The sequence below is a fragment of the Doryrhamphus excisus genome, chromosome 8 (assembly GCF_030265055.1).
Source record: "Doryrhamphus excisus isolate RoL2022-K1 chromosome 8, RoL_Dexc_1.0, whole genome shotgun sequence".
Lineage (NCBI taxonomy): Eukaryota > Metazoa > Chordata > Actinopteri > Syngnathiformes > Syngnathidae > Doryrhamphus > Doryrhamphus excisus.
Genome location: NC_080473.1, coordinates 13,120,554 through 13,133,987, shown reverse-complemented (window position 1 = coordinate 13,133,987; position 13,434 = coordinate 13,120,554). Strand labels below are relative to the sequence as shown.

The 13,434-nt window shown below is 37.2% G+C and overlaps 3 protein-coding genes across 3 annotated transcripts in view; 1 reads left to right on the top strand and 2 right to left on the bottom strand.

Moving 5' to 3' along the window:
* Positions 1-2,925, bottom strand: part of inppl1a (inositol polyphosphate phosphatase-like 1a) — a 29,650-nt gene extending 26,725 nt beyond the window's left edge. Inside the window, exon 1 of the mRNA XM_058079781.1 lies at positions 2,435-2,925. Within this exon, the coding sequence (XP_057935764.1) occupies positions 2,435-2,619 (185 nt within the window). The 5' untranslated portion in view covers positions 2,620-2,925. The remainder of the gene's footprint in view (positions 1-2,434) is intronic.
* A 933-nt stretch (positions 2,926-3,858) lies between these two features.
* folr (folate receptor) lies at positions 3,859-8,413 on the bottom strand. The gene is made up of 4 exons (XM_058079783.1): positions 8,285-8,413; positions 5,879-6,067; positions 5,661-5,796; positions 3,859-4,133 (listed from the first exon to the last, which is right to left on the bottom strand). Exons 1-4 carry the CDS (start codon positions 8,411-8,413, stop codon positions 3,859-3,861), a joined length of 729 nt encoding a protein of 242 aa, XP_057935766.1.
* A 2,680-nt stretch (positions 8,414-11,093) lies between these two features.
* On the top strand, positions 11,094-13,422 carry anapc15 (anaphase promoting complex subunit 15). Its single transcript, XM_058079784.1, has 4 exons — positions 11,094-11,479; positions 11,673-11,732; positions 12,774-12,917; positions 13,070-13,422. Exons 1-4 carry the CDS (start codon positions 11,360-11,362, stop codon positions 13,115-13,117), a joined length of 372 nt encoding a protein of 123 aa, XP_057935767.1. The 5' UTR covers positions 11,094-11,359; the 3' UTR covers positions 13,118-13,422.
* Positions 13,423-13,434: the final 12 nt, after the last annotated feature.

Sequence of the window (13,434 nt, the reverse complement as noted above, 5' to 3'; positions counted from 1 at the left end):
GTAATATACTACATATACAGTATGCACACATAAATACTGTAATTGTAAAATATAACTAAAACAAATATTTCATGGAATCAGTCTCATTCAGGAACTGAAAATATTAACACTCACGCTGAACAAAAACACTTTACATCATGTGTTGATTTAACTCTTCTTATCAAAAGTAGCAACTTCTTGAAAAAGGATGCTCCGGATGAACACGCAGCCTCTGTCCTTCCCTTCAGTCTGTTACACAAATACTTCCGAAACACACGTATGGTGCAAAGCGCTCATGAAGGAAGCGCCTCAGTAGTGAGAGTCACTAGGCAAATGTACTTGAATCTACATCCATATATATACTGTGGCATACTGAGGTACTTCAATAAATGTGACTTTTTTTTAAAAGTGAATTTATTTCCGTTGTTCAACTTCTACAATTTCCCTCCACATAGTAGAATAATGTACTTCTTTTATTAATAATTTGTATGGCTATAGATTAGATCTAATAAAAACCCCAAATTGGTCAGGTTGGGCGCGTACTTACAGGTAGAAAACAATAATAATCCAAAAGACAGTCAGTGGCTGGTTGCTATGAAGGATGCCTTTGAGGAGAAAAGGCCAAATTAACTGAATTATGTCATCTTACGGTATCAAGAACTCTTAGATAAAATGTGTGATGTCAAAGGTGAAAGGGGAGAGGAAGTGAGAGGCACAGGCAGGAAACAGGTATGGGATAGTATGGGATTTTTTGTTCTGAACTTCTTTTTACAAAGGACTTTTCTTAGCCTTTTTAAAAAAAAAAAATATATATATATATACACCTTTTTTGTGTTGTTTTATCACTTCACTGTAGGTTATATGCTTTCTTTGCAGCACTTTGAGATTTCTGTAATGTAAAGTGCAATATCAGTAAAATGTATTATTAATATTATTCTTAATTAAATTACCATTACACGTTACATGACATTACATGTGATGTTGATGACCACACAACTGGAAAATATAACTTATTGTGACGTAACACCAGTGCTACACGCCTCTCTTTCCAGGCTACTCAGTATAATACGACTAATGCAACATAACATGAATTATTATTATATTATTCTATATATAAGAGAGTTAAGGCTGTGTTTACATTTGTAGTCCAGTACTTTGGTTGAATGGAAAAAACAAAAAGATACTTGTTGGTAACACAAAAAATGGCCCCGTCTCATACTTCCGTATTGCATCTGTCACAAGGCGACAAAATACATTTTTTTGACCAAGGACGGAGATAGAACTACATGAGAAACATCTACCCAAGTATGAATAATATCTTCACTGAGCCCAGCTTATGGAACGTGCTTAAGTATGAGTAACAACGGCTGAAAATATCTCAATTCCATCTATCAACATCTAGTTTTCGGCATCTAAAAGGCTAAGCTCCACCTCATCACAACAGTCGTAGCCAGAAAAGTCAAAATCCCGCAAAGATTACGCCAGAGTAACGGTGAAAATGGCAAAAAATTACAGTTACATATGCAAACCGTAAAATCGCTTTCAAATTCCAAAGTTTGGAATGGACAATCAACATCTCGATACATCTGTAAACCAGGTGAAAACCAAATTAAAGGTCAAAAATGTACGCCTGGTTTTAAGACACTAGAGTAGACATGGGCATGTCCAAGTTGAGGTGCATGTATACATTAATTATTAAGGGATAAAGGAGTCAGTGTCACAGCAACAAGTCCCGTGACAGTTTTTTTTTATCCCCCTACCATGTCTTTGCATCTATTCAACCTTTACTTCTTCGCTTTTAACATGCCTTTCCACACTACATTTAATTTGCCTGAGTCAATTGTCAAACACCACACACGCCATTAGTAATGTTTGTTTTGCAAAATGTGACCGTCTGCTTGTCTAGTCCAAGTAAAGAGATGGGATGTTGATGCTGTTTGATTTGACTGAAAAAAGGGAGTGGTGTCTTTTAGGGATGGAAGGTGTTTTCTCTTATTGGCAATAATGAGGCCTTCAAGGGTATCAAGGCAGCTTTAAATGAAAACACTATGGGCTGTCTTTTTTTTTTTTTTTACCACCGCTGCCCTTTAGTTGAATGCATGTTCAGCACCCACAGTGGAGTTCCTTGCAAAGAAAAAAGGGCGCTCCAGGCAACCACTTCTAACATTCCGTGAGACAACTCTTAAATGAGTGCCATGCTGCAATTTAACACACACTGTACTTTGCCACAGAAACTTAAAGAAACGATGCTGCAATATGACCACGAACACAACACCAGGTTTGTTTGTTGCTACTGTAGAAAAGTTTAAGAGAAACGAACAGAGGTAGAAAAATAATAGTTACTAAATTTATCACGACAGCTAAAATACATACAGCGTCAAAGGCAGAAAAGATAAGCATACGTGTCAACTAAAAGTGAGGATTGAAGAGTGTCTTCCACGGTAAGGATACTCACAGTACACACAAAGCGTAAGCCCCGTTGACGCTTTCGCTGTCCCGTACCAGGAAGCTGCCATCTCTCCCGGCGCGAGCCAGTAGCTCCTCGGCCGCAGCTCGACTCAGATCCCGGTGATACCACATCGGCGGTGCGGGCCCGAGTAGAGAAAGCCCGCCGCCACCACCACCACCTCCTCCGGCCATGACCACAGCCCTTCGAACCGGCGTTAACTGCTGCTTTGCTAGTCCGAAAACTCTTAGCCTGCCTTACCACGGAAAAAAGTCAAACGGAGAGTGTAGCGGCAACGAAAAGTTGCGAAAACTGATGTTTTCAAAGGCGAAAAAATACAACGACGACATAAAAATGTTCAGTCAAGTTGTTTACGTCTGTCTTGTTGGTTCCTGAAAAGCTCGCCACCCTCCTCTCTCTTGCTTCACACTTCCCACGGAAATCTGGCCATGTAAATCCACACTGGAAAGCAAAACTGGGAGTTGCAGCCTGCCGTACACTTACAGGAAACACAACACGGACACTTCCGTTAGAGATTATCCAAATAAAAGCAGGAATGGCCCAATCTTTGTTTTCGAGTTTTATTGTATAAATATATTTTGCTTTATATATCGTCACATCTTACGTCTTTTATCACTTCACAGTACATACTATAATATTGAAACGTGGAAGTACAGAAAAGGAAACTATAATTCTGCAGTCTATAGTCTTTGAATCATTGGAAATCTAAATATACTATTTGCATACCTTTATGTAGGTCAATAAAAACATTACAGATTGAAATCCATTAACAGGAAACAACACCAATGTGTCCAAGGTTGGGCATCATCATTTTTCTTTGGTTTATTATTATTTTTCAAAATATCTGCATCTAACATAAAATAGTTGAGGACGTGCATTGGGGAGGTTTGCAGCTGAGTGTGAAGCTTCTGGAATTATTTAATTTCTTAAATTACATTTATATATATATATATATATATATTTATACATTTTTTATTTATGTGGCTCCTCCCCTCCTTTGATATTTCAGTGCGTGGCCATTGGTGGAAAACGTTTGGACAGCCAATAGTCCAATACAGACATGTCATCTGTATTGTATAAGTAAGTCAGAGCTTTTCTTTCTGTCACTCACACATTTGCATGCACACACACATGAATGACCTGTGGAGATGCAGCCACAATAAAGATACCTGCTCACATTTCAAAAATGACGAGGCTTTTTTCCAAAAAAGGGAAAAGAGGCGTCGTCTTATATTTGCATCAATACAGTAAAAAAAGTTTCCTCTAAATTTTTGAAGCAAGCAATTAACATAGGAAGATATTTTTTGAGACACAAATATTACAAAACTATTCAATCGGTTTTGTGTGACACAATAAGGCAAAACAGGAAACACTAGATTTGAAGTAAACTTTATTGTTTGCTCCACAAAATCTCAATATCTCAATACAGAGAGGGATGAGACTGCCAGGAAGAGCAGTGACGTCACGGTAAAACTGCGGTGTTGCTGCGCTTTGTTGATGTAATACTCAGCTACCTTTTTGTTGGGGTTCGGGCCCTTGAACCAGAGCTGCATGCAACGTCCTGACGTTTTGAGGTGCGTAGTATAAAGGTAGGAGTTAGACCAGATTTGCTCACACATTGACTTGGGTGTCGGGTAAACGTCCGTCCATTTTCTACACTTGCTGTCACGTGGACATTTGTTAATACCTGTAATAGAGAAAGTTAATTTAAGATTTTTACTTTTTAAAGGGAAAAGGTAGAATTTATTACCATGAAACATATCAGCAGTTTAAGGTGATTTACTTGAAGCTATTGTAGCCTATCAATGTGTAAAATCATCCACTTCAGCTAAATAAGAGTGTCAAAAGTATGGCCTGGGTTGATGCTGCATCTGTTGTTCATATTTGGTGTCTATTCTATCTATTTATTCTCCACATTATTATTATTATTTATTATTACTTATCTTCTTTTGTGTCTGTTATTATATGGGAGCCAGGCAACGACATTTCGTTGGCAATTTCACTACTGTGTTTTTGTGCAATGACAATAAAGGGAGTCTATCTATCTATCAGTAGGTAAATGTGCTAACAGTGCAAAGCGCTTTGAGTGTCTTTGAGGTGGAAAAGTGCTAGAGATGCGAAAGACTATTACAATTTAATGACGGATTGGATTTTTATAGTGCCTTTTTTACCCAAAGGTACCCAAAGTGCATTTTTCATTCACTCCGCAGTCACAGACTGGTGGTGATAATCTATATCTGTACACTCAAAAAATAAACGTATAGCAAAAAAAAAGAAAAATCAACGCAACAGTTTCCATTAGTCTTTCTTAGTTATGACAACTTAATTTGAAATTGCTTTGAACCAACAGACAATATTGCTTTGCACAAATGAGCTTTTCCTCTTCACTTAAAGCTTATTTTAAGTAATGCTTACTGAATAATTGTTGTCAAGTTTTTAAGTTCGTAACTCAAAAAAAATATGGTAAGTCAACTGACTTAATCATTTTATTCAAAGTAGTTTAATTTGTTGTCTACTTAATTTATAATAACAATGCACACAGCTTTTTAAGTAGCAGTAACTTAATATATATATATATATATATATGTGTGTGTGTGTGTGTGTGTGTGTGTGTGTATATTATGTTACCAAGCTAATTTTATTAAGTCACGGCAACTTGAATTTTGTTTTTTTTAGCTTACCAACAATAACATTTGAATGTATATCACCTGCTAAATTAAGTTCATGTAATAGTTAATGTAATATCTGCAATATGTCTGCTCCTGCATATGCTCCTGTGCAATACTATGTGTATATTTTGGATATCTTCTATATATCTTGTACATATCTTGTTTTTTTTACTCTACTTTTATATACTTTTTTTTAAAACTTGAATACTGCACTGAAAGGAGAAGCTCTCCAATCTCGTTGTACATCTTGTATAATGACAATAAAGGACATTTCATTCCAGCCAACATTATTATTTGAACATAACTTAAAAAATAAAGTTAGCAACTTAGAAAGTTTATCTGAATCAATAAATTTTTTACATTGCATTTATGTATTAAATCAAGTGTTGTCAACAGATACTCTGAATTACTATTTAGAGTGTAGGCCATGGTGTCGACTGACCTCACATTTAAACGCCTGCTTTACCTGCTGAACCACTGTATATTATCATTTATATGTTACAACATATTACATGTTTAAGACATGTGATGAGAGCATATCATACCTGAGCTCCAGTCCCACCCCTTGTGCCAGTTACTCTTGCATGTCATCTCATCCTTGCAGTCTTCCCACCAGTCATGGCAGTCTTCCATACACAGAGGAACATCCAAGATTCTCTCCTTGCGCCAACTCTGATCCACCTGCACACAACGGTTCGGATGAGCCATGAATTAATCGAGTGAAGTGTTTAATTATAAATTAAACTTGGCACTCAGTACCCACCGGTTGTATCCAGGGTCCCAGGTGTGGTGAACATTCATAGAAGCAAGTGTCTTGGATGAAATGTTGCTTGCACTTTGCGCTCATGGCACCGCAGTGGTTCCAGTTGAAGTTGTACAAATAGGAGTTATCATTGTGAGCTTCAGCGCTGGTGTTGGCCGTACAACACGCGTTGTCACGCCATGGAGCACACTGAAAACAGCAAAAGGAAATGTTTGTTTATACTTGAAATTGGCAAGGGAAATACAATTTATAAGAATAATCCATCCGCTATGGCGCTTGGGTATACCGGAGCCTACCCCAGTTGAGTTTGGGCACATATAGACAAGCAACCATTCACACTGACATTCATATTTATGGACAATTTAGAGCAGGGGTCTCAAACATGCGGCCCGCGGGCCAAATGTGGCCCGCAGGACACTAGTTTGAGGCCCCCGCCTTGATATGAAAGTTTAATGTTATGGTTATGTAATGTTAAAGTTTAATGATATTCTTTCTCTAAAAAGCCATCAGTGACAGGAAGAGCGAGGGAAGCCACTTTTGGAGAGTCTGAGATGAAAACACAGGACTGGCGAGCTGCTGTGGGCCCCTCCCCCATCTCAAAGCACTCACATATGTTATTTCATGCTTTTACACAACTTTTTGCAAATGAGCCGTCTCCTACTGTGTCCCCTCTCCCCATGAGTCTATAAGACAGGGGTCTCAAACACACGGCAGAACTAGTGTCCTGCGGGCCACATATGGCCCGCGGGCCGCGTGTTGATGTGAAAGTTTAATGTAAGTGCGGCCCGCGCAAGTTTGATATGGATGCTGTATGGTATCATGTACCCAGAAAAAATTATTACGTTTGATTCATGTTCACGTTAAAGGTTAAATAACTGTTAATAGTTATCCTCCCTATCCGTGTGGAAGTGGTAAGTTTTTTGGCTATTTAAGTTTAAAGGAAATAACTTGGAGGCTACCGTTTAGGTCGCTAGCTCTCTAGTTTGCGAGTTAGCATGTGTCTCGAGACCCTGCAGTTGCGCAATATGCTGTAAATAAAAAGAGTATAAATGTGACTATAGTCGTGTTTTGTCATGTCTACAGGGCTCTAATAATGCTTTGTTCATTTTAATCTGAAAAAAATAATTTGTCTACCCACCAACTATATGTGGTTTCTTAAGTTTTTATTATTTGCCGTTTTATTATTATTATTATTATATTTATTTATTACTGATTGATTGATTTTCTTTATTCTTGATTTGTTTATTTATTTTTCATCTTATTTTGTGTAGTAAAATAAAAAATAAGATATTTGAGAACAGTGGAATGTTTTATCAGAGCTTTTCTTGTAGAAAATCGAAACCAAAGCAAAGTTTATTCATTTTTCTGTTTTTAATAAATGCGTTTTTTTTTTGGAAAACCTGATGCGGCCCAGTCTCGCCCAGACCCTAGCTCCAGTGGCCCCCAAGTAAATTGAGTTTGAGACCCCTGATTTAGAGTCTCCAATTTATTGGAGTGTGGGAGGAAACTGGAGTACCCAGAGAATGAAGATTGAAATCCAGATCATCCCAATCCCATGACTGCGGGGCCAACATGATAACCCAGGGGTGGGCAAACTACGGCCCGGGGGCCACATCCGGCCCGCCAAGTGTTTCAATATGGCCCGCCTGTTTTTTCCAAATATTTCATTTGAACTCAACATACAACCTGGCATCATGGCTTGGGCCAATTTTTTGATGGTTGAGGTAGCTGCTTTATCAATTTCGTTATTTGATGTGGTCTGTTACCAAATGCTCCTGTAAAAGGGACACAAGCACATAATAATAATAATAATAATGTTGTCAATAATGATAATAATACTACTATTATATTAATATTGTTGTTAATAATATTAATATAATAATGGTAGTAATATTACAAAATACTCCTGGAAAAAGGAGCACAAGCACAATAATAGTAATACAAATAATGATAATAATACTACTATTATATTAATATTGTTGTTAATAATATTAATATAATAATGGTAGTAATATTATTATTATAACATAATAATAATAATATAATAACATTACTATAACTAATAATAATTCTAATAAAAATAACAACAACAATAATAATAATAATAATAATAATAATAATAATAATAATAATAATAATAAGACATTGAGAAACACACTTTACATCAAATAAATGATTTCAAAGTGCACATATAGCAGATTGCATGACACTTTTACATGTAAAATATGTGTAAAAATATAGGTGTAAAAATTGACTGTTATGTGTAAAATACTACATAATCCCCCCCCGTCAATTTTGTTAAATTAATGCGGCCCGCGAGTCAAAAAGTTTGCCCACCCCTGTGTTAACCACTTATAAAAATAAATGTGCACCAATTTCATCTTATGGGACATGTGGTTACATCACCTGAAGGTAAAGTTTTCCCTCAGGACCGGGCTTTACTTTGTGGTGTGTAGCATCCATGCAAATGTTGAGTTTGTCCAGAGAAGAGCCACTGGATGGGGCCAGCAGCATGACAAGAACAACAACCCACATGGCTCTGCAACAGAAAGAGACAAATTTCACGCAAAAGTTTCTTTCCACAAACTTAACAACATTGCTCATACATGAAGGGATATAGACTGTACATTAATATACCTCATACATCCTGATTTCTTATGTTTTCTGCAAGTGTGTCACACTTAGATAATGGCTTAGATTTAATAGCGCTTTTCGAGGCAGCAAAAGTAATCTACATCTTTAAATACAACGACAGCGATCGGAGTGACAATTGAACCGCCAACCTTCTGGTTTCTGAACAACCTGCTCTACTACCTGAACCACTGCCACCAGATCATCCAAAAACTTCAAATATTAGTCAATGGCAACAAAGCTTAACACAAAATACCTTTTTTTAAATGAATGTTTTTTATTATTGAGCGAGAAATAAAACCGAAACTATATAGCCCTGTGTGAAAAAGTGATTGCCTCCCCATTAAAACATAACTTACGTAACTGTGGTTTAACACACCTCAGCTGAAGTTGAAAAGGTTATAAAGTCATTTCTAAAGCTTTGGGTCTCCACTGAGAGCCAATATCCACAAATGGTGAAAATACGGAACAGTGGTAAACCTTCCCAAGAGTGGCCAGTCGACCAAATTCACAATAACGCAGCGATGACTCATCCAAGAGGTCACAAAAGACCCCACAACAACGTCCAAAGAACTGCAGGCCACACTTACCTCAGTTAAGGTCAGTGTTCATGATACCACTATGAGAAAAACTCAGTTCCAAGACGAAAACCACTGATGAACAAAAAGAACATTAAGGCTCCTCTCTATTTTGGCACAAAACATCTTAATGATCCCAAAGACCTTTGGGAAAATGTGGTCTGACAAGACAAAAGTTAATTTTTTTGGAAGGTGTGTGTCATTACATCTGTCCTAAAAGTAACGCTGCATTTCAGGTAAAGAACATCATTCATTCATTCATTTTCTACCGCTTATCCTCACGAGGGTCGCGGGGGTGCTGGAGCCTATCCCAGCTGTCTTTGGGCGAGAGGCGGGGTACACCCTGGACTGGTGACCAGCCAATCACAGGGCGCATACGTATAGACAAACAACCATTCACACTCACATTCATACCTATGGACAGTTTGGAGTAGGCAATTGACCTAGCATGTTTTTGGAATGTGGGAGGAAACCGGAGTACCCGGAGAAAACCCACGCATGCACGGGGAGAACATGCAAACTCCACACAGAGATGGCCGAGGGTGGAATTGAACCCTGGTCTCCTAGCTGTGAGGTCTGCGCGTTAACCACTTGACCGTCGTGCCACCTAAAGAACATCATACTAACAGTAAAATATGGTGGTGGTAGTGTGATGGTCTGGGGCTGTTTTGCTGCTTCAGGACCTCTAGGACCTGCAGTGATAAATAGAACCATGAATTCTGCTGTCTATCAAAACATTCTAAAGGAGAATGAACCATCTTGGGTTCTGCAGCAGGACAACGATCCAAAACACACCAGCAAGTCTACCTTTGAATGGCTGAAGAAAAACAAAATGTCCTGACCTGAATCCTATTGAAATGCTGTGAAAAACATTATGTAAACACTATGTAAACATTATGTAAAAAAACAAAATAAAAAAAAATAAATGCTGTGAAAACTCTGCAATGTGGTGGATGAGTAGGCCAAAATTTGCATATTTTAGATACTTGAACTAATATCTTGTTAGTCAAAAATAACATAAATACATAATAGACATAATTGTTGTAACTTCCAGTAAGAATTTCTGCTCTAAACCACAGATAAAGCAAGTGGCTCACTGTCAGCTATAATATACTTTATTACTATCTGTAACTTTCACATAGACTGCAAGGTATTTTACAATAATCCTAACAAAATAATAATTGATCAATAACTAAATCACACAAAATGAAGACCGTATTTCAATATTTACAATTATACACATGCAGTAACTTGCTTTAAAAAAAAATCCAAATGAGTAAAACCTGCAATAAACACCATTGATGTTTAAAGTGTTCTCCAATTGCATAGAAATTATTTTACCGTCTTACGAGTCTGCAGTTCTTTCTGAAGTCCAAGAAACGTTCTGAAAACACGCTTGTATCAAAGGGTGTATGAGTTGGAGTGTATGCAAGCATGTGTGACCAAAGATGATGGCGTTTGTCACGATAAATATGTTTCCAAAGTCCAAAGTCTGCCCATTGTGTGTGTGTGTGTGTGTGTATGTGTATGACACAGAGCAAAAGAAAGCGTGTCTGTGATAATGAGCTTTATTACGGCTAGATGTGAGAGAGAGCTGTCTTATCTCAAGGTCTAGGACTACTACTATGTATCCACACTAATGGCAAGGTGACCTGAGAATTCCATTTAGGTTGATTTGTCATCTAAGTTGAAGATCCATTTTATAATGAAGAAACATGACATTTTAATTAATATGTTCAAGTGTTGTCTTACTGATAATTCAGTGAGTGTTTGGTTTGATTTTAATTATTTTTTGTCTGAAGTTAGGGTGGTATTTATTATGATAGCATATATATAAAATGCCCATTTTGCATATTGATGAAGGCAAATAGTACTTCTTCACAGATACTGTTTGTTCAGTAGGTTAGCGTTATTTTACTGAAATTGTCACTGTTGCTTTCCACAGACTTTTGTGCTTGTGTTCCAGGAGCAAAGCGGAACCTTTGTGCAATAACAGGCAACCGGAAATGACCGGACGTCCTACAGTGAACACTTCTAACGTCCGTTGTAGTTGTGTTGAATGTTTTCAAAAGTGTTATGTAGGTATCTCGGGTTATTACGTTTTTATCGTGGTGTTTATCGTGTCTTGTTTTTATTTTTATTTTCATTTTTGGTTTGGCGTGACACTTGTTATTCTCATTAATCAGGAAGACGTTGGTATTAAATCGTTTTTTGCCGTAGTGGCGACCACCATAGGTTTGTAGCTCTGTTTTGGTTTCTTCTTAAAGCCAACATGTCGACGTTGTTCCCGTCCTTGTTTCCACGAATAACTGAGTCTCTGTGGTTCAACTTGGACCGACCATGCGTGGATGAGACTGAGCTACAGCAGCAGGAGCAACAACATCAAACCTGGGTAAACGTTACACACATAGGGAGTGACGTCCATGTTGATATTTATTTCTGCTATAGATTATCATAACATCTTAGGCTCCTCCTGCCTATTTTGACTGAAAATTGCGTGATAAGTAACTTAAAGCACAGATATCCTTAATACTCTGTTTTTACCAAAATTATTAATCTAACTTTTAATTTTTCGTTTCACATAGTTGCAGAGCATTGCTGAAAAGGACAACAATCAGCTGCCCATTGGGAAAACCATTTTTGAGGTAATTATATCTCTGTCCACCGATTTACAAAATTATTCCCAACCTTCCATCCTCTAATCCCTGGATTTACATGAAATGCCACATCCCACCTTGCTCATGGATGCTGAGGATTCCTGCATATTTGCGGAATTCTTATTAATAAAATTATATAAATTCAACAACATGCAAGCAACAAATGCTAAATACAAGGATGAAGAGTTTTGAACCAGTCATGATGTGCTATATATATCACTATATTGACACTTACTATGGTACCCATTATGTCATTGGATGCTCATATCACCTCGTACTTCGGTACGAGGTACATTATTTTAAAAAAAAGTCCTTAAACTGTATTATGGAAAGCAGGAAGTGAACAAATGTAACAGTTACTATGGTACCCATTATGTCATTGTATGGTCATATCACCTCGTACTTCGGTACGTGACAAAAAAAAAGTAAACTAAAACTGTATTATGGAAAGCAGGAAGTGAACAAATGTAACAATTACTGATTGTAAAAGTACTTCGGAACGAGGTACATTATTTAAAAAAAAAAACTTAAACTGTATTATGGAAAGCAGGAAGTGAACAAATGTAACAGTTACTGATTGTAAAAGTACTTCGGAACGAGGTACATTATTAAAAAAAAACAACCTCAAACCGTATTATGGAAAGCAGGAAGTGAACAAATGTAACAGTTACTGATTGTAAAAGTACCAGATGGAGGGGTAGGATTTAATAAACTTTGCTTCTTCCGACTCCTTTTGGACATGTGGAACTGTGAACTGATTATGGGATGCACTCAATTGTAATCTGATGCATGTTCAAATGAAATAAAACCATTACCATATGTTTTACTATTTTTAACCACTCATACTAAACATTATTTTTATTGTTATTATGGCTTGCTAATTGATTGATTGAAAATATATTTGTTTGCATGTTTTGTGTGTCTTTTTTGTGACAGTTTTTCCATTATGAATAACTATGTACATAAGTCTAGCTCTTAGATTTGTAATGTTTTCTGTGTCTATGCATCATCTGCATTTACGGGGTGCAGGGAGGAGGCTATGAAGAGGAGGAAGAGGAAGACGATGAGGATGAGGAGGACAGTGAGGACGACTCTGAAGACGAAGAAGACATGCAGGACATGGATGAGATGAACGATTACAATGAGTCGCCCGATGATGGCGAGATCAATGAGGTGCTTTCCTTGTTATGTCCTTTTTTTGTGGAATATCTCTTCTCATTGCAAGCTGAACTACACACTATTGTACATTCAAATAGTTTCATTCCAATTTCAGGAGGTTTTTAGAAATCAGATTGAAAAAGATTTCCGATTTTTTGTTTTGTTAGGTGGACATGGAAGGACAAGACCAAGACCAAGACCAATGGATGATTTAAGAAAGACTTTGGGGCATCTTCTTCCCTTTAGCTGTTATTGACATACATTCACCATTCACATAGTTTTCTCCTATTCTCTCTACAATACTGCCACTCTCAGAAATATTAATTCAACGATATGTTTATTATTATGCATTTCTTTTTCCCCCAATAGATTGTGCAAGTGTACAGGCTGGTGAGTTTATGTAAACATATTTCTTTTATTTAACTTATCCCTTCAGCTTTTGTGGAAACCAAGTGCTGGTTCCTGTCCATACCCATCCAAGTTTTTCAGAGTCATCCAGCTTTAAAATAGCTGAGGCTGATGGGGGGGGGGG